Below are 20,365 nucleotides of genomic sequence, written 5' to 3'. Positions count from 1 at the left end.
TTCTATTCTTCTCTTTGCTCTCACACTCACTCTCTTGCCTCAAAACCCAGTGATTGGCAGAAAGAAAAAAAGTGGTAAGTAATCTGGTGAGCTGGCAGTTCACCTTAAGCAACTGAAATCTTACTCTACTGGAACAAACCCTTTAACATTGAAGTCTAATTGTTACCGCTTTCCCCCCTTTTACATTTGCATTCTTCTTCTTTTTCTTTGGTTACCAAAATTGGGTTTAAAAGTAACATTCAAAATAATCCACTGACTCTTTCTATGGGCACTAAATTACTAGGCCACTATATAACTAACCCAGTCACTTTAATAGCTTTATCGATTGCTGATCAATGCACAGTCTATTAGGTTTAGGTGGGAGATATTTATTTTGAAGATGGTCCAAATGATCAATTAGTTATAATGATATCTAGTTCCATAGCTACTTTCAGCCTTAGTAATAGCCCTATCCAATCACTATCTACCCAAGACTGCCTTAATGATGCTTCTGTCACAATAATTCCCTCTGGGAGGCATCAGCTTATCTTTTGTATTTTTCCATTATCCCAAAACACAATAACCTTACTTCTTTGTTATTACCATTGATCAATATTTATTGAATACCTATAGTTTCCATAGCACTTTCTCTGCTGTTTGAACTTTGGACCTTTGCTCTCATAGGTCAAAGTCCTTACCTATCAATGCTATAATATAAAAGTGTTGGGAGGGCTCCCTCACCTTTTTCCTTTCTTCAGTAGAGAAAAAAAAAGGGGGGGGAGGTTTATAGCAAATAAATATTGATCTAAGATTCTTAGTGTTTTATTTTTAAACTTAATTTGGGAATTAAAGCAATATGTTTGTGTTCATTAAATATTCTATCCTTTCACATCTTTTGTGACTTAGTCTATATGATCATATACATGTAGTGTGCTATACTGCTTACCATTAAATTTTATTTCAATATAGTAAGTGAAAAAACAAGGAAACAAAGCTGTATGTTTCAATCTAATTTATTTTTGTTTATTGATTAATTTTTTTAGTGAGAGAGAGGGAAACATCAATTTGTTGTTCCACTTATTTATACATTCATTGGTTGATTTATGTATGTGCCTTGACCGGGATCGAACCCGCAACCTTGGTGTATTGGGACAACACTTCAACCATCTGAACTACCCAACCAGGGCTCCAATTTCTTGAATAAAGAAAAAAAATTAGAGGAAAAAAAGATGGTACTGAAACATATCAAAAGTCAACAGTGGTGAGAGCATTTAAGATCTTGCTTCCTAGCAATGTCATCAGTTTGGCTGAAATAAACTTTTATAAAAAAAATTTTTTTAAGTCAGCAGTGGCTATCTCTGAGTAGTAAGATTTACAAATAATTTTAATTTCTTCTCTATTGTTTCCCATGTTTTTTGAATCTAGAGTTGGCTGTGTTATTAATTTTATGTGGACAAAGAAAAATTTTAGAATATGATAGATTCACCTATTTCAAAATTAAAAGGCACAAAAATGTATGCAGTGAGAGTGTCTCTCTAATCCCATTTCCTCTTTGAAGGCAACCAATATTACCTGTTATAAGATACAAGATTACCTGTATCTTCCCAGAGATATTTTATAAATATACATTACTTTTATAATCTGAAAAAAAACTTACTTAAAACAAACTATGGAGCTCTGATCATATCAAGGGCAAAGTGAGTGTAAATCCACTCTCATTGATAAAGTATGATCAAATGAAAGTATATGTGATGCAAAGGACTTTATGAATTATAATAATCTTGCATGTTCATATATCCTTCATGAAAAATACCTATAAAAGTACTGGAAAACTTGATACCTAAATTCTATTGAAAGGTAAGATACTAATCCTTTTCATCAATAAATGCTTTTCTGAGGTGTTTTACTCAAGATCTAAAGTTATTTACTAATACTTAGAGAAGAAAAGGAAGATCAGCCATTAAATAAAAGCCAAAAAAATGTATTCCCACATTTACTTCTGTTCATTTGTTTCTTATTTTCTTGAGAAGTGTCAAATATATAAAATGTATTTTGTTTTTTATCTCATACTTAACTATAAAGATCATTGTTGATATTTGAGCAATGAATGGATTTGACTCCTTGCTTAAAGACCAGTTATGAGTTAGATATAAATCATGTTCACTAAAACCAGATTTTAGGTATATATTTTGTTCTTTATTATTGCCATTTTCAAGCTTAATCAAAAGTATAATGAACCCACATATACCCTATCACCCAGATTCAACAATTATGAACATTTTACTGCTCTTGAAATCATATCATATTTTCAAAGTACTTAAAGTTCACAGATCTCTCTTTTTTTATTGCCTCTTAAATACTTCATTATTTGTTTATTTATTTACTTTTTAAAATTTTTATTTACAGATCTCTTTATCATGCTGCACAGATTGATTATTTTCTCACCTCCCAACTTTTGGAGATTTTTTTCCTGATAAATTCGGCTTTGTGGCCCCAGTTTCTTCTTAGATGACCTAACAAATTTCCATTGTAATGTAATGTAATGTCATGTAATGGTACATGAAACAGTATTGAACCTGAGGTAGAGTCACCCACAGTAAATTGACCCAAGTTCACTTTTCTGGACTTGCCCATACAATTTTTCCTTAACCAGATATTATAGTAGGTCCAAAAAGTAGCAGACAGTAGGACCTCATATCTCATTCATTATGAATGGACAGCCATTATGATGCTGTCCATTCAGACTTGAAATTTGGGAGTCATCTTAGATTCCTTTCTCCAACTTCCCACGTACAGTCAGTTGCCAAATTTTTCATGCATTCATCTCCTTTATTTCCATTATTATCATCTAATTTAGATCCTTTTTACCTCACCCTAAATTACCTAATGTTCCTGTTCCCCAATCCATTCACAGTGTGAAGCCAGATTAATTTTCCAATAAAATGGCTCAGATCATGATCCCTCTCCCTTGTAAAGTTTTTTATTGTCCTTTTTTTGTTTGCTGAATTAAATATGAACATTTCACCCCCCCCTCTTAGTCATAAGACCTCTACAGCATAGTCGTAACTCATTATTCTAGTCTTCTTTACTTTTCTACCTACCAAGTTCCTATATTTCAACCACATTGAATTCTCCCTGTTCCCTAAACATTCCTTGTGCTTTCCTGCTTTGACTCTGCTCATGTTCCCACAGTGCTTACTTAGAATACCTTTTTCTCTACCTCTCAAATTCCTCTTCTTTCCCCATGGCTCATTCTCAGTACAGTCTTTCTCATAGTCTTTCCCAACCAGAAAATACGTTTCTCCTTTGAATTTCACATATACTTATCTTTCAAGTTTTTTCTACCTTATAGTAATCTGTATTAACATCTTTAGGTGGTAGAGTGGGGTAATGGCAGGTAATATCTTTATCTTTGGGCTCCTTGAAGTGCCTACTGTAATACACATGCTACCAGAAGAGCAGTAAATGTTTATGAAATTAAAAGTTAAGCTATTTAGCCCTGGCTAATGTTACTCAGTAGTTAGAATGTCGGCCCACCCACTGAAAGGTCTCAGGTTTGATTCCTGATCAAGGGCATGTACCTGGGTTTCAGGTTCATCCCCAGCCCAGTGCGGGGAAGGGCATGCAGGAAACAACCAGTCAATGTGTTTCTCATGTCAGTGTTCCCCCCTCTCCTTTTCCCTTCCCTCCCTCGCCCCCTCCTGCCCTCCCTTCCACTCTCTCTAAAAATCAATGGAAAAAATATCCTCGATGAGGATTAAAAAAAAAGAAAAGTTGAGCTATGTATTCCACCATAATTTCTCCCAAATGTCAAATACATTAGCAGTAGCTGGGATATGAGGATAATCTCCATAGAATTCAGTTTCTCCTGTATCTACAGAGGATTGGCTCACTCTTGTACTCATCAATTTAATTTACTTCACTTAAAAGAACAAAAAATGTGTCTTCATTTTTTACACTATAAGAACATGTCTAACAGAGATCTAAAGTAAAAGAAGACCCTGTCACTTGACAGTTATTGATTGCTTGTTTAGTCTTAAGTTTGTCACGGTCAGTTACTATTAGTTTAAAGATGTATTTATGCCTTTATCATGTGCTAACTAGAATAGTGGTGAAGAAAATGTCTCTTTCTATAAAAAACAAATTTCTTTTTCAGCATGTTTTTTATTTTGATGAAGTCTTTGGTGAGGCATGCACCAATCAGGATGTATATATGAAGACTACTCACCCACTCATTCAGCATATTTTCAATGGGTATGATAGTAATTTTTTTGCTTCTCTTGCTTTTTATTTTCCATAAATTATATTTTGAAAAACAAATATGAGCTATGCCTTTTTGTTCCTTTGAATTAAATATTAATTTGTGTTTTGATCTTACAAATTTAAATTACTCTCTTGTGAAAAATTTTATGTCTCTATTTATAGAATTTACCATGCATTTAGGAATTTTCAGCAAAATTTTCTTTTACACTGATGATATTGATTCTCTGTGCTTAGTGGAAAAATATAAGCTGACAACAATATAATTTCATCAAAGTCCTCAGAATAAAAAGGTTTTAGTGGTCATAGTTAGTTTGAACTTTTGATACTAGGAGTTATATATTCTGGCTATTAATTTTTTCCTTGGAGTAGGATAGGTAAGTGACTATCAGTTATCCCCTTTCATAAATATATTTTTTAAGATTTGAAATAATTATTTACACTTAGTAAATATGAAGGTAGTAGGGGCTTCTGTTGTATATTTAAAATGTAGGCATGTATGTCAAACAATTTGCTAGAGTCACAGATTTCAGAATATTTTCACTTTTTTTTTTTTAAATATATTTATTGATATTTTACAGAGAGGAATGGAGAGGGATAGAGAGCTAGAAACATCGATGAGAGAGAAACATCGATCAGCTGCCTCCTGCACACCACCCACTGGGGATGTGCCCGCAACCAAGGTACATGCCCTTGACCGGAATCGAACCCGGGACCCTTCAGTCCGCAGGCCGACGCTCTATCCACTGAGCCAAACCGGTTTTGGCTATTTTCACTTTAAAAAAAAACAAAAAACTTTTACAATATTAAAAAAATTGAAGTGTAATTTATATGCAATAAGATACACAGATCTTAAGAAGTATTCAGGTTTGATGAGTTTTGATAATTGTGTACATCCAACTAACCAATACCTGGAACAAGATACAGAACATTTCCACCACCCCAGAAAGTTTTCTTGTGTCCCTATTAGTTAATTCCACACCATCATCCTCAGGTCTTATATAACCTCGGACCTGCTTTCTGTCACTAGAAATTAGTTTTTCTTGTTCTAGAATGTCATAGAAATAGAAATTTATCCCTGGTTTATTTTGCTTGACATAATGTATTTTTTGTATTAGTACATCTTGTTGCATGTACCTGTTGTTTTTACTGCTGGGTAATATTTCCTTCTATGAATATACCAAAATTTGTTTATTCATTTTCCTGTTGATTTACATTTGGTTTGTTTCCATTTTTTTACTATTATGAATAAAGCTGTATAGATATTCTTATACAAGTCTTTTTGTAGACATCTCTTCATTTATCTTGGATAAAAATCTAGAAATGGAATTGTTGGGTCATAGGGTAGGTGTGTTTAAAAAAGGTCAAACAGGACCAGCTGGTGTGATTCAGTGGTTGAGCATTAACATATGAACCAGGAGGTCACGGTTCGATTCCCTGTCAGGGCACATGCCTGGGTTTCAGACTCAACCCCCAGTAGAGGGCACTCAGGAGGCAGCCAATCGATGATTCTCTCTCATCATTGATGTTTCTGTCTCTCCCTCTCTCTTCCTCCCTGAAATCAATAAAAATATTTTTTAATTAATAAAAAGTCAAACAATTTTCCATGCATTACTTTATAGTCCCAACAGCGATATATATGAATTGCAGTTCTGCATCCTCACCATATTTGGCATTGTCAGCCTTTTTTATTTTAGCCAATCTAATTGGTATGGAACTGTGTGTATCTCATTGTGTTCTTAATTTTGATTTCCCTATTGCCTAATGATATTAAGCATCTTTTCATGTGTTTATTGGTCATTTATATATCTTCATTTGTTCATTTTTATTGTCTTTTTATTATTGTTTTGTAGAAGTCATTTACATTTTTTATAATTATTTGTATGAGTAGGCTAAAAAAGTAAAATATCATTCAGGTTCAGTTTCTTATGCACCAAATCTGTTTGAGAGAGAGTAGGTTTTTAAAATAAGTTAGAATTTGAATGTTAACGACATTACCAATTAAAAAAAGAGAGATTTGTGCATGGTACAGATCTCAGAGTGATTTAGTACTACATAGTTTGGTCCCACAATACTCAGGAAATCTTAGCCTCCAACTCCTCTTAAAATATACTATGATTGGCAGGTGGTCTTTTAACTATCCTTTCCACCTCTTATTCTGTAGTTCTTTACACTCAAACAGAGTGTATACACACATCTATTCACATGCAAGGATAGTGATTCTCACTTAGAATCACAGGACATCAAGGCTAGAAAGGATCTTAGAAATCAAGTAACCCAGCAATTTATTGCTAAAAGTGAAAACTTTATGAGTTCTTCCTCAAATATTTTTCTTACATTGATTTCACCTCTGCCTAAACGTCTTTAATATTCGTATGAATGGTCACTACCATCATATTTATCTTATGATCTATTATTTATTGATTTGATTCTCTTATTACTTTTTTCACCAAATTTATCTTTCCAGATTAACACAAAATCATGTTCTCTGGGATCCTCTAAAGCAGCGGTCGCCAACCTTTCAGATCTCATGGACTACCAGTGGTCCGCAGACCACCAGTTGACGACCACTGCTCTAAATCATCTAGCAGGAGTTCTTATTTCCTTATCTTCCAGAGTTGTCCTGTGGTCTTACCAGTTCCATAAAAAATTCCTGCCAGAAAACTGATGTGCTGCTTTGAAAATTATTTTTACTCTTCCTGTGTTTTTATCATGTAAAGCCCTCCTCTCTAAAGGATTGTATGTTTATAGCTGAATTTTGCCCAATATTCTTTTTCAAGCTGACTTTTGTCATTCAAAACCTATGGGTAGATCAGTATTTCTCTCATATATTAGTAATACAAATTATTCTTCCCTCAGAGGCAGTGCCACTTGCTTTGCATATGGACAGACAGGTGCTGGAAAGACCTACACCATGATAGGAACTCATCAGAACCCAGGACTGTATGCTCTGGCTGCGAAAGACATCTTCAGGCAACTAGAAGTGCCCCAGCCAAGAAGGCACCTCTTTGTGTGGATCAGCTTCTATGAAATCTACTGCGGACAGCTTTATGACCTCCTAAATAGAAGAAAAAGGTACTCGATATGAGTGGGAAACGGTGAATCTGTTCATTATTGTTTTCAGCCAGGGTCCACTGAATCATGGCATTTAATGACAGTGTTTGGTACATTAATGCCCTTTTATGAAATGAGAGTCTCCTGAATCAGATACATATTTTTTAAACTGTCAGTTTAGCTTGAGAAAGATGTAAATTAGTCTTTCATTGGTATTTTTTAAAGTGATCGATATCCTAATATTTACCCAAAGATTATGCCTTTTATTTTGGTCTATGAAAAAGATCTAATTTCAGGAGGCCAGGAAATCAACATATACGTAAATCCCTTTTTATTCTTTTGACCTATTATTACACTGGAAGAACTATAATGTTTTCCACTTTCTCTTGTTTTTCCTCCTCAGTAATCTTAGGGTAAGCTTTGTGATAGTTCTCCTAAGTCAGTAAAAAGAGAAGAAAATCTCTTTACTTCACATTAAACTTATAACTCTTATAAAGCTTAAACTGTTGCCCTTGCAACATAATAGTAATTTAGAAAGTATTCAGCAACTCTGATTTTAAATCCCTATTGTATTTTGATGGCCTAAAATTTTATTTATTGAAACAGATGACTGAGTAGGAGGCAACAAAGTTGTGAAGGTATCTACTGGGGGAAAAAAGGGGAAAAAAGAAGTAGGGGAGATGAAGGGATAAAAATTTGTCATAACAGCCAAAACCGGTTTGGCTCAGTGGATAGAGCGTCAGCCTGCGGACTGAAGGGTCCCAGGTTCGATTCCAGTCAAGGGCATGTAACTTGGTTGCGGGCACATCCCCAGTGGGAGGTGTGCAGGAGGCAGCTGATCGATGTTTCTCTCTCATCGATGTTTCTGACTGTCTATCACTCTTCCTTCCTCTCTGTAAAAAATCAATAAAAATATATTTTTAAAAAAATTGTCATAACAGAATTAACCAGACATGAGACATGTTAGGAGTAGAGTATCGACACCAAGTGGAGAGGAGTGAGTTGAGGCTGAACGTGGTACAAGGCTGGGGAAACCAAATCAGTGAAATAGACTAGCCCCATAGCAAAGGTTTCCAAAAGGACATGAAAGTTCTGTGTGCTCCAGGCAAGTACTGGATGGGAGGGGAGGTGGAGGAGCTGCTCCAGTTCAGTAGTGAAAGCATGATAGAGTCAGCTCCCATTGTAGAGGGGCACTAGAATATTGAGTAGCATAACCAGAGAGGCCACTGAGTGGGTTTAGGCAAGCCATGGTCCTGTGGACTCTTCCAACAAAAAGGGATGGGTATGCCACAATCAGAAAATATATAGATTTTGGTGGTTCAGCTGTGCCAGATTAAGGAGAGTGCTATTCTAGGGCTGCTTTGACGAAGAGTTGCCTTTCTTTTTTACTCTCTTTGTTTTGGTTTTAAAGCCTCAAGTTAGCTTAATCACAGCTTCTCTCCCAAGTCCCAGCAACCTTATTAGGAGTTCTTTCCAGTCAGAATGGCCACTTCCTCTAAACAATAATTGGCATGAGAATAAAAGCCACTGTTGTGTTGTGTATGTGGTTCATTTGTTTGTGTGAAGGGACAATCAGATTATTCAACCATTGTGAGTGTGATTCTTTAATGAATGACCCAGGTATATTTCCCTGTATATTTGCATTCTTTGATTATAGCCAAGGGGATGGGAATATGCTTAGTCCTGGGTTTAAGCTTCTCTAGGGCTCACCCAGACTTACTTTGCAACTGTCTTGTGCTGTGGGGTTTTTTTTGTGGTTTTTGTGTTTGTTTTTGTATCTCTGGTTAATTAGCTAATACCTCTTTGTTTCCTCCCATTCTGAGACTTCTAAAATGTCCTGGTCCACTGATGGCACCCTTTCTTGTTTGTTTAGAGCTTTTTAAATTTGTCCTGTTGTTTTTTTAATAAAATATATTTTATATACTAATAGTCGGGCTTTGATAAATGTAGATAAAAGTATATATGCTCAGTCCACCTCTTAAACTAGAAACCAGAGTTTAAGGATCTTTAAATTAACTCTTAAATATAGAGGACAAATTGTTTTTATACCCTTGCATAAAAAGTGATAGAATCTTGCTTATAGGATTTAAATATCTAGCAGTATATTTTAGGCTGTCCATTAGTAACTTTTCTGGGGTGAGCTCAGGGCATAGGGCCTGGGAAGTATGTTCAGGAATAACATGTTCTTGCCTCTGCAGGCTCTTCGCAAGAGAAGATAGCAAGCATGTGGTACAGATCGTGGGACTGCGAGAGCTTCAGGTGGATAGTGTGGAGCTCCTCTTAGAGGTAACTCTCCCTTCTTCACTGTACCACTGTAGCAGCCTAAGTACAGGGAAGAATTCATTTTGCTATCTAGCAAGTATAATGGACTCAGATTTAGTTAGGAAAATGTCGCTTCTTTCTCTAAGTTGGTTGTCTCACTGCCATGGTAGTGGGAGGTAGGGCATGTGAGAGAACCAAATCATGAGAGGATACTCTTGGGCCAGTTTCAAAGGCTGCTAAATGAGTATTTCTCTGGTAGTGGGCTTTAGGAAAAGCTGCTAGACAGAAATATTCTTATTTTAAATAAAAATTTAAATAGGTAATACTTTCACAGGGGTTCAAAATTCAAAAGGTACAATGAAAATATCCCTTCCATTGCCTTTTCCTGAGGCAGCTAATTCTGTTTTAATTTTTTTTATATCCTTCCAAAGGTATTTTAAAATCTTCTTTTATTAAAAGTTATTTTTTTTATAACCAAAGTAACACTTGCTTATTATTACATCTAAACATTAAAAATATGTAAAATAGAAAAATAGTCTCCTCTAACTTACTGTACATTCTCCACTGAGATATCCACTGTTAATAGTTTAGAATAGTTAGATTTTTTTTTTCTATTCTGGAATTTTATTAACTTATGTACATGTATTTCTGGTGAATCTTCCTTTAAGGAAGTAGTCCTCAACTTGGCTTTACATTAGATCATCAGAGGGATTTTTTTTCCTTACTTAAAAAAAATGGTTTAACCTTTTTTATTGTGGAAAATAGCACTATACAGAAAAGTGCATAAAACCTATATGTGTACAGTATAAATAAACAAGTGCCCTCATAATCAACTGCTCACATTAAGAAATAGAACATTGCAGCACCCACAAGAACCCAATCATACTCCCCTATGTTCCTAACTTTTATGCTAATCACTTTCTTGTTCTTCGTTAGTTTTACCAACTATTATCCATAGATAAACTCAGTTTTCACCTGTTTTTTTAAATTTGTATGAATAGAATCACTGTATGTATTCTTTTGTGTCTTGCTTCTTTTGCTCAACATTATGCTTTTGAGGTCCATCTATGTTTTTGCATATGGCTGTAGTTCATTTTTATTTGCAGTTAGAGCTTCATTATATGAATGTAGCATAACCTATTTAACCATTCCACTGTTAATGAACAATTGGGATTGTTTCTACCTGGGTCTCTTCTGAGCAACGTGTCTGTTAATGTTCTTACTCATATATTTCAGTACCCATCATATGAGTTCTCTAGGTTATGTTGTGAAATGCACATCTTCCACTTCACTACATGATGCCAACTGCTTTCCAATACGGAGTACACTCCCACAAGCAGTATATGAACAAACCCATTGCTCTTCATCCTCGCCAACACTTCTTTGATTTTTGAATTTTTGCCTGTTTGAAAATGTTTAATTATATATTTAATTTGCATTTTACTGATTAAGAAGGAAATTGAAGAGCTTTTACTATTTTTAACTTACCTTTTTAATTTCCTCTTTTGGGAATGCCAGTTCAGATTTTTCCCCTCATTTTTGTGTTGTCTGTCTTTTACTGATTTATATATTCTGGATATGAGTATTTTGTCAGTGTTGTATGTCATAAGCATGTTGTCTTGTTCTATGGCTTGTCTTTCTAGTTACATCATGTCTTTTAATTTTGCTTGAGTCCGTGTGAGGCCAGTTAAATCAGAATTTCTCAAGGGTGAGGCCCAGATGTGGGTATTAGTATTTTAAATTGAAATATAGTTCACATACCATAAAACTCACCTTTTTAAAGTGTATGCTTCAATGGCTTCTTAATATAATTTTCTTATTAAGATACTAGAGGCCCTGTGCACAAAATCTGTGCACTGGGGCGGGGGGGTGGGTGGGCGGTGGTGGCGTTCCTCAGCCCAGCCTGCACCCTCTCACAGTCCAGGACCCCTCACTCCTTACTGCTTGGCTCGCCGCTCCTTAGTGCTGCCACGGAGGTGGGAGAGGCTCCCGCCACTGCCGCTGTGCTCTCCAACTGTGAGCCCAGCTTCTGGCTGAGTGGTGCTCCTCCTGTGGGAGTGCACTGACCACCAGGGGCAGTTCCTGTGTTGAGCATCTGTCCCCTGGTGGTCAGTGCACGTCATAGCAACTGGTCATTCTGTCATTCAGTCAATTTGCATATTAGCCTTTTATTATATAGGATTGATTTCAAAGAGGAAGGGAGTAGGAGAGGGGGAGGGAGAGGGAGAGAGAGAGAGAAACATCAATGATGAGAGACAATCATTGATCAGCTCCCTCCTGCACACCTCCTACTGGGGATCAAGCCCACAACCAGGCATGTGCCTTTGACCGGAATTGAACCTGGGACCCTTTGGTCCGCAGGCCAGTGCTCTATCCACTGAGCCAAACTGGCTAGGGTGAACTTTTAAAATAATACCCACCTTGCCCTAGCTGGTTTGGCTCAGTGGATAGAGGGTTGGCCTGCAGATTGAAGGGTCCCGGATTCAATTCTGGTCAAGGGCACATGCCTGGGTTGCGGGCTCGGTCCAACGTGCAGGAGGCAGCCAATCAGTGATTCCCTCTCATCATTGATGTTTCTATCTCTCTCTTCCTCTCTGAAATCAATAAAAATATGTTTTTAAAAAGTTCCCCAGGTGATTCTAATGTGCAGCCATCATAGTTATCTTCTAGTATATCCACAAGCTTGGTTTAGAGCAGGGGTGGGCAAACTTTTTGACTCGAGGGCCACAATGGGTTCTTAAACTGGACTGGAGGGCTGGAACAAAAGCATGGATGGAGTGTTTGTGTGAACTAATATAAATTCAAAGTAAACATCATTACATAAAAGGGTACGGTCTTTTTTTTTTTATTTCAATAGTTTTATTCATTTCAAACATTTTAACAAGAAGAATGTAAACACTAATTATTATCATTTGAAACTTCAAAAAATGGAGGAATCATAGCACAATAACATACCTTATATTGAAGATGGCAAAGGCAAAATAAAATTGCCTAACAAAGGAAAGGTACAAAAGCCTTTCAAATTAAATATAATAAAATAATTTAAAACTAAACAAATAGAAAAGAACAAAATGTGTAAACAGTAAATTAAACATTTTCTTTAGTGCAACTTCCAAATTATGCCCGGGACGTAGATGTAGATGGCAATGTAGACGGGGTTGAAAGGTTTTTGGTCTTTAAAACATCAACTTCAGCCGAAACCGGTTTGGCTCAGTGGATAGAGCGTCGGCCTGCGGACTCAAGGGTCCCGGGTTCGATTCCGGTCAAGGGCATGTACTGTGGTTGTGGGCACATCCCCAGTGGGGGGTGTGCAGGAGGCAGCTGATCGATGTTTCTCTCTCATCGATGTTTCTAGCTCTCTATCCCTCTCCATTCCTCTCTGTAAAATATCAATAAAATATATTAAAAAAAACAAAAACAACAAAAAAAAACAACATCAACTTCAGTGGGAACAGTGTTGTTGGTCTCCTTTTTTAGCTAATGCATCAAAGTCTGGAGTTAGTTTTGTTGTGGCTATTCTCAGGATAGATCTGAGGTGTTCGTCAGTTAAGCTGGATCTGTGAGGGGCTTTGTTGATGTTCATGACGCTAAATGTCTGCTCACAAACATAGGTTGACCCAAACAGCACCAGTATCTTCTGTGCCATCCTCCGGATGTTTGGAAAAGTGGCTTCATTAAGTGAAGCATAAAAGTCTCTTAGTTCAAGAGAGCTGAATTTCTCCTTTAGGACAAAGTCAGACTGAAGATCGATGAGTTCCAGTTGTACCTCTTCTGGTGCTGTTTCAGGGTTTTGTGACAAAGGACAGGCCACCAGTTGAAGTGACTGGTCAATTTTTTCAACATCAGAAAACCGACGACAGAATTCTGCATGCAGGTCATCCAGTGATTTGCTGTATTTCTTCACGTTTTGGATAGTCTCCTTCTGTGTGGCTAGTGTGGCAAAATGAGTGAAAACTTTGTCTGAAATTTGTCTGGAAAAGAAAATCAGCTTCGATTTAAAGGCTTTCACATTAGTGTACATGTCATGTACATACTGATCTTTTCCCTGTAGCTTCACATTTAGCTCATTCAAATGTGAAAATATATCTACAGCAAATGCAAAGTCACACAGCCAACTCTTGTCACTCAGCTCAGTAAATTCGTCAGACTTCTCCTTTAATTTCAAAAATGCACCAATCTCTTCTTTTAGCTCCCACACTCGTTGGAAAACTTTGCCCAAACTCAACCAGCGGACACGAGAGTGGTAAAGTAAGTCGTGGTGATCCGCATCAGTTTCCTCCAGAAACTTAATAAACTGACGGTGCTGAAGTCCCTTTGCTTGAATGAAATTAACAAGATTTACAACTGGATTAACAACATGATTAAGTTGTAATATAGACTTGCACAGTGATTCCTGGTGAATAATACAGTGAAGAAAAATAACATCTTGGTTACGGTTCTCCTCTTTCACTTTATCCTAAATTCTTTTTAGCAGTCCAACATTTTTTCCAGTTAAATTTGGAGATCCATCTGTCGTGACATTAGCAAGTTTACTCCACGGTAGCTTCATTTTCTCGATGACAGTAGACACCCGGTCATACAAGTCCTCTCCCCGTGTTTTTCCTTTCAGTGGCTCCATGGCTAAAAACTCCTCCGTAATTTCAAAATTGTCACTAATCCCTCGGATAAAAATTAAGAGCTGAGCAGTGTCCTTTACGTCATTACTTTCATCCAATGCTAGTGAATAAAACTTAAAGAACTCTGCCTTACTATTTAACTTGCTGGCCAAGTCTTCATCAATCAGTTCCACTCGATGAGTCACTGTCCTGCGCGATAAGCTGAGTTTTTCAAACTTGCCTTTGCTCTCTGGACACAAGAGACCTGCTGTCTCTATCATACATTCTTTCAAAAACTCGCCTTCAGAGAGAGGTTTGCTAGCTTTTGCTAATTTGAATGATAGCATAAAACTTGCTTTGGTAATTGTCTCTTGAATTGCAGTTTGTCTGTGAAAGACATTTTGCTGAGCCTGTAATTTAGCCATCAACCTCTGTGCAGTAGCCTCCCGTTCTTGAGGTGACTGCTTGCTAGCATAGTTGCCATGCTTTGTGGCAAAGTGACGGCTGAGATTGTACTCTTTGAAGACTGCAAGTGTTTCCTGGCATATCAGACATAGCGGCATTGATCAGACTTCGGTGAAAAAATATTTTGTTGTCCACTCCCTCTTAAACACTCGGCATTCACTGTCCACTTTCCTTTTCTTTGGTCCACTCATGTTTAATATTGGGCTAAAACCAACAGTACCGTTCTCTTATTAAATTCTTTACTAAAATAAGACAGTAAAGTATAAAAACAAGTGATTAAATTTGCTCTACTATAACATTTTTGGTCTTCTAAAAAATATATATATAACAAAATCATCTGAAAAAGTTCAGACATGGGACAGAGGCACACCCTGACCATAGAGAACAACCCCTTTCCTCCATAGGAAACCTGTGTATCTTTCACACAGGCCCTTTGTTTATGGTAACACACATAGCTGCACATTGCTGTGTCTTCCAGACACACTTGTATGGGAGGTGCTAGGGCAGTGCAAAACATGGGTAACCAGTAGTTACCACTAGCACTTCCGTTACTGGCAAAAAACAGCCGCAGTGCACATAGTGTGAAAGAGCCCATTATCAATGTCAGATTGCATCCACTGGACTCTATAAAAACAACCAAGTGCCACTTTTAAATGCCCTTTGCAACAGTTTTTCTTATTAAAAGCTGGAAATGGCAGGATATTTATATATACACCCCTACTGTGACAGCCTGGCAGAGCATTACAAAGGAGAAAACCCAGCATCTGGTGATGTCCATAAGCACAAGACTTCAGGCTGTCATTACCAGGAAAGGGTTTCATCCAAGTGTTAGATATGAACATTTGATTTTCAGTTTTTCATTTGTCCAATTACTTCTGAAACCCTGAAATTAAGCGATTTTGTAATAAAATCTTTAGTTCATCACATTTCTATACAATCTTTTTGTTCAACCCACTGAATTAGGGTTCGTTCACACTAGCCGTGCTGCCGTTGCAGTGTGGTGCAGTACTGCAATGCAGCACAGCTAGGGTTAATGCAGGGTACACAGGTTTCCATCATGTTTGCGTTGATGCTAATGTGCAGTGGTGCATGTTAACACAAATGCCCTGTAGCACGCATTTTTACAGGCGCAAGGGGGAGAAGCAAACGCAGCACAAAATGCATTTGTTTTGCCGCTAACACATGCGGTTAGTGGCCACGGTAGCATTACTGATACCGCGTCCGTAACAGCAAAAAAATGCAGCCGCAGCATGGCTAGTGTGACATGTCCTCTGTGTGTCTTTTTCCCTACTGCGCGCGTCCGCAGTGGGAAAAAAAACTGCAGTCGATACAAGCCCTAAGAGCTGAAAGTCTTTGTTGTCTTATTAACAAGTCATTGTGATGTACAGAATGTGGGAACAGGAAAAAATTGTGTTTGTGTAGAGCTCTTAATCTTACCTCAGAAAGGCTCTGATACTGTGCTCTCCAGGGGCGTGTCTCCCTACATCACCACGATAACGTGTCTACGCATTCCCAGGGTGATGTCGGGAGACGCATCCGCGGGCATTACAAGGAGCCTCTGGAAGATTGAGAGGTTGTTCCTTCTAGTGAATGGGCGGATATAAATCCGCCCACTCAGAAGAAGGAGCTGCGGCCGTTTTTCCCGATGTTGCCATGTTAACACTGCTGCTGGTGAAGGAACGGAGGGAAGAGCAAGAGAACCCTCCGCTCTTTCTCGGCTCCGCGGGCCAGATAGAACAGCCGAACAGGCCAGATCCGGCCTGCGGGCCATAGTTTGCCCACGGCTGGTTTAGAGTCAGGGAGAAGGCTGGAAGGACACACTGGGTACTTGACAATACTTACCTTTAGAACAACTTTACAATATACTTCTCCACAGACTTGGGTGCATGAAATGGGAGGGTGGCCCGCCAATGATATGTCTTTTTCTAATAGTTTCTTTATCCTGGGACAAATAGGCAAATTTGTTTAAGGGATGGGGCCTCATACTTGTGTGATTATTAGATTTCTGAGTCCTGGGATCCAAAATCTGAGGCTAGCATCTGAGTGTGGCTGTTTTAGAGGACCACCTAAGAGCCAAGAGCCCCTTGGATTCAAAGGCAGGCACAGAACAAAAGTGTGTGGGATGTGTTGAAGAGGCTCCCCTGAGACTGTGACCATTCTTGCCTGTCTAGAACTCCCTCCACTTGGAGTCCTAAGGAAATTGTTTCTCATATACCTATTCCCTTGGCCCCACTTTCCCCAGCCATTTGTTCTTTTGCCCCGGAGTTTCAAGAGATTTGGTCCTCATGATGTGTCTGTCCTTGGAGATTAGACCAATTCAGTGGGAAAGGAGAAAACACTAAGAGGAAGTTCCCTTTCCTTTGCTATGGTGTCAGATCACACTCTTCACCCTGGAAGAGTATATGGCACGGCTCTATCCTAAGGTATGTTTCCTACGAAAAGCAGAAAGAAGTTTCTTGTTAGTCAACATATTATTGCCATTGATACACTCCATCGGTAGTACATACGAAGTTGTACAAGAAGGAAGCCCAGCTGAGATCAAAATGGAAAGTTGGTATAAATTATGAATATCTGACACAGTTACCCTCATAAACATTTATTGACTCGAAACAACAGCACTTGCAAACTCAGATGTCACACTTTCACTGTCTCTCAGGTGTCATGCTAACTAAAGTATCACCTGTGTGTTTGCTCAAGTGTCACTCTTAGGTATCATCTTCAAGTGTTATCCTCAGAGATCACCCTCAGGCTCACTCAGATATGGCCACCTGTTACCTGTCTCACCACTGGCAGCTTTATTTTATTTTATTTTTTTATCATTTCCTTGGCTATGATTGGTAGCAGAGGCCAACATAGCAAGAACTTCCCCTAGATGAGCCTCAGTTGTATATACATTGCCTATCTTACTGAAGTACTCATAGGCCTTCTTTGATATTCGTGCAGGAAACTTAGTGATTAAATCCTTATAACCAGTCAGAGCTGGGTCCCAGTGCCATGTATCCTTGAGTATACCTTTACTTTCCTGAACTTGAAATATATGGATGATAGTAGATGACTGGGTCTAGTATTAGACAAGGAAATTAGATAACATACATAAAATGCTTACTGTGATGTTAGCTCAATTTGTCATATCCATTATTCTTATTAATAAATCACTGAATATTTCCAGTACCACAGAATTCAGCAGTTGCCTCTACTTTTTATTGTAGCAAGTCCCCATTTCACTACTCACACATGTTTTGTTTAAAGGACCTAGATTTAGAAACTTGTATCATAGACTTCAGTTACTACAAATACTTTCTTCAGAAGAAAAAATTTGAGAAGGGGGGCGGGGAAGGGAACCTAATATTTTTTAAAGTGATTGCACTAATTTTGCTCCTGGGCTTTTTTTAAAATATATTTTTATTGATTTCAGAGAGGAAGGGAGAGGGAGAGAAAGATAGAAACATCAATGATGAGAGAAAATCATTGATCAGCTGCCTCCTGCACACCCCCTACTGGAGATGGAGCCCGCAACCTGGGCATATGCCCTTGACTGGAATCGAACCCAGAACCCTTCAGTCCGCAGGCTGACGCTCTGTCCACTGAGTCAAACCAACGAGGGCTACTCCTAGACTTTATTTTTATTTTTATTTTTATTGATTTCAGAGAGGAAGGGACAGAGATAGAGAGATAGAAACATCAATGATGAGAGGAATTGAACCTGAGACCCTTCAGTCCATAGGCTGACGCTCTATCCACTGAGCCAAACCAGCTAGGGCTGGACTTTTTTTAAAAATTTGTTTTTATTGATTTTAGAAAGAGAGGAAGTGAGAGGGAAAGAGAAACATCAATGTGATTCCAACCTGATATTCCTCTTCTTTTGGTCCAGACCTTCAGATTTTAAAAGTAGCTTCAAGCTGAGGAAAGGTCATCTTTCCACTGCTCAGTTCTCTGAAAACCTTCCACCTCCCACTGAAAGTCATAGTCCAGGAGTGAAGCAATCACATGCTAGAACTTCAGGACCAATTAGAAGTCATTATGAACACTTGCATTGTTCGACCTTATTTATATCACAAGCCTGAAAATGCACAGTCCTGAAAAAGGTGGCCTCCCTGTGCACACATGTAATATTTCAGAAGGAGAGGGCAATATGAAGGAGGCTGACATTTGATCACCAAAAATCAGCACAATGAAAACAAACAATAATGAATAATTGGCAGATGAACATCAATGTGAGAGAAATATTGATCAGTTGCCTCCTGCATGCCCCCTATGGGGGATCGAGCCTGCAACCAGAGCATGTGCCCCCACCCAGAGTCAAACCAGTGACCTGTGTGTGTGTGTGTGTGTGTGTGTGTGTGTGTGTGTGTGTGTGTGACAACCAACTGAGCCACACGGGCCAGGGCTACTCCTAGACTTTTATTTCCTCCAAGTAAATTGTCTTTTTTTTCCTCTCTCTCTTTCTTGCTCCCTCGCTTCCTTTTCTTCCTTTTTTTTTTTTTTTAATATATTTTTATTGATTTCAGAAAGGAAGGGAGAGGAGAGGGAGAGAGAAATAGAAACATCAATGAGAGAGAATCATTGATCAGCTGCCACTGGGGACCAAGCCTGTAACCCAGGCATGTGCCCTGACTGGGAATTGAACCGTGACCTCCTGGTTCACAGGTCGATGCTCAACCATTGAGCCACGCAGGATAGGCTTTTTTTTCCTTTCTTCTACTGGGGAGTCCATGGAATCTCATGTTGATCTATAAAACTCTTATTTCCCCATGAAACTGATTTATTTATATTTGTGAAAATAGTTTAAGTTTTGGAAGTTTACCTGGAGATGTTAGTTCTTTAGTATCTTTTAAAAAATGAATATTTATTGAAAACTTACTATGTACCAATCATGGTACTAAGTGCTTTACATGTATTATCTTTTTAATTCTCATAAGTAACCTATGAGATTACCATTTTTATAGATAAAGAAACTGAGACCCTAAAAATTTAAGTGATTTGCAAGTGTTCATACATTGCAAAAGTTCACACAACCATGTGCCAGAGCTGGCTTGTGAACCCAGATAGTTTAACTTAAGATTTCAATCTCTTAACTACTACACTTGAGTTGTATGTCATTTACAAAAGTTTGTCTGATGATCTTCACAAACTGCCTCATTTTTTACTCCTCAGAGCTCAGCTGCTTTATTCCACAGTTTCTGAAAGTCATGGTGATTTCAAGCTATTACTGAAGGTGAGGAAACTGGACCAAGGACCAGAAATTCCTTCACGCCTTCCCTAAAAGGCATTTAGTCAGGAAAGGTTGCCTCAACATGGTAGATTTTCTGAGACGTACTCATGGGTACCTAGTACCTCATGGTAGACAAAGTGCAATGAAAAGCCAAGTACAAAACTGTAATAGAACCCAGAAACCAGCCTTTCTTGACTCCTCTGGGGGTGAATTTCACCACAGAGCTATCCTTTCTGCTTCCTGTCAGTATCCACAGCTCCTGACCAGGTATAGCCTTGATGCCTCTCAGAGTTCTCACTAGGTCCCAGCAGAAGTATCATCATTACTCATATGTGGCAGAGGGCACCTGGCTCTATCCCTAGACTGGATTCTACCAGTATGACCTTGGATAAGTCACTTAACTTCTCTGTGATCCCTCCCTTATCCATCAAGCATATTGCTCACACAAATGTGGAGATTTAAAGGATCTCTCTTGTCTCTCTCATGGTGCTTGTAAAAGACAGAATAAAATGGTGAGAACCCTGAAACTCTACGAGGA

The 20,365-nt window shown here is 38.2% G+C and overlaps 1 protein-coding gene across 1 annotated transcript in view; it reads left to right on the top strand.

The window, feature by feature from the left end:
• KIF24 (kinesin family member 24) overlaps positions 1 to 20,365 on the top strand; it is a 63,359-nt gene that overhangs the window by 13,153 nt on the left and 29,841 nt on the right. Inside the window, exons 3-5 of the mRNA XM_080668224.1 lie at positions 4,136 to 4,233; positions 7,099 to 7,314; positions 9,492 to 9,579. Of these exons, the coding sequence (XP_080524350.1) occupies positions 4,136 to 4,233; positions 7,099 to 7,314; positions 9,492 to 9,579 (402 nt within the window). The remainder of the gene's footprint in view (positions 1 to 4,135; positions 4,234 to 7,098; positions 7,315 to 9,491; positions 9,580 to 20,365) is intronic.

Source organism: Plecotus auritus, assembly GCF_963455305.1.
Source record: "Plecotus auritus genome assembly, chromosome: 5".
Taxonomy (NCBI): Eukaryota; Metazoa; Chordata; class Mammalia; order Chiroptera; family Vespertilionidae; genus Plecotus; species Plecotus auritus.
Note: the sequence above shows the minus strand (reverse complement) of the source record. Positions and strands in the feature narration are given on the sequence as shown.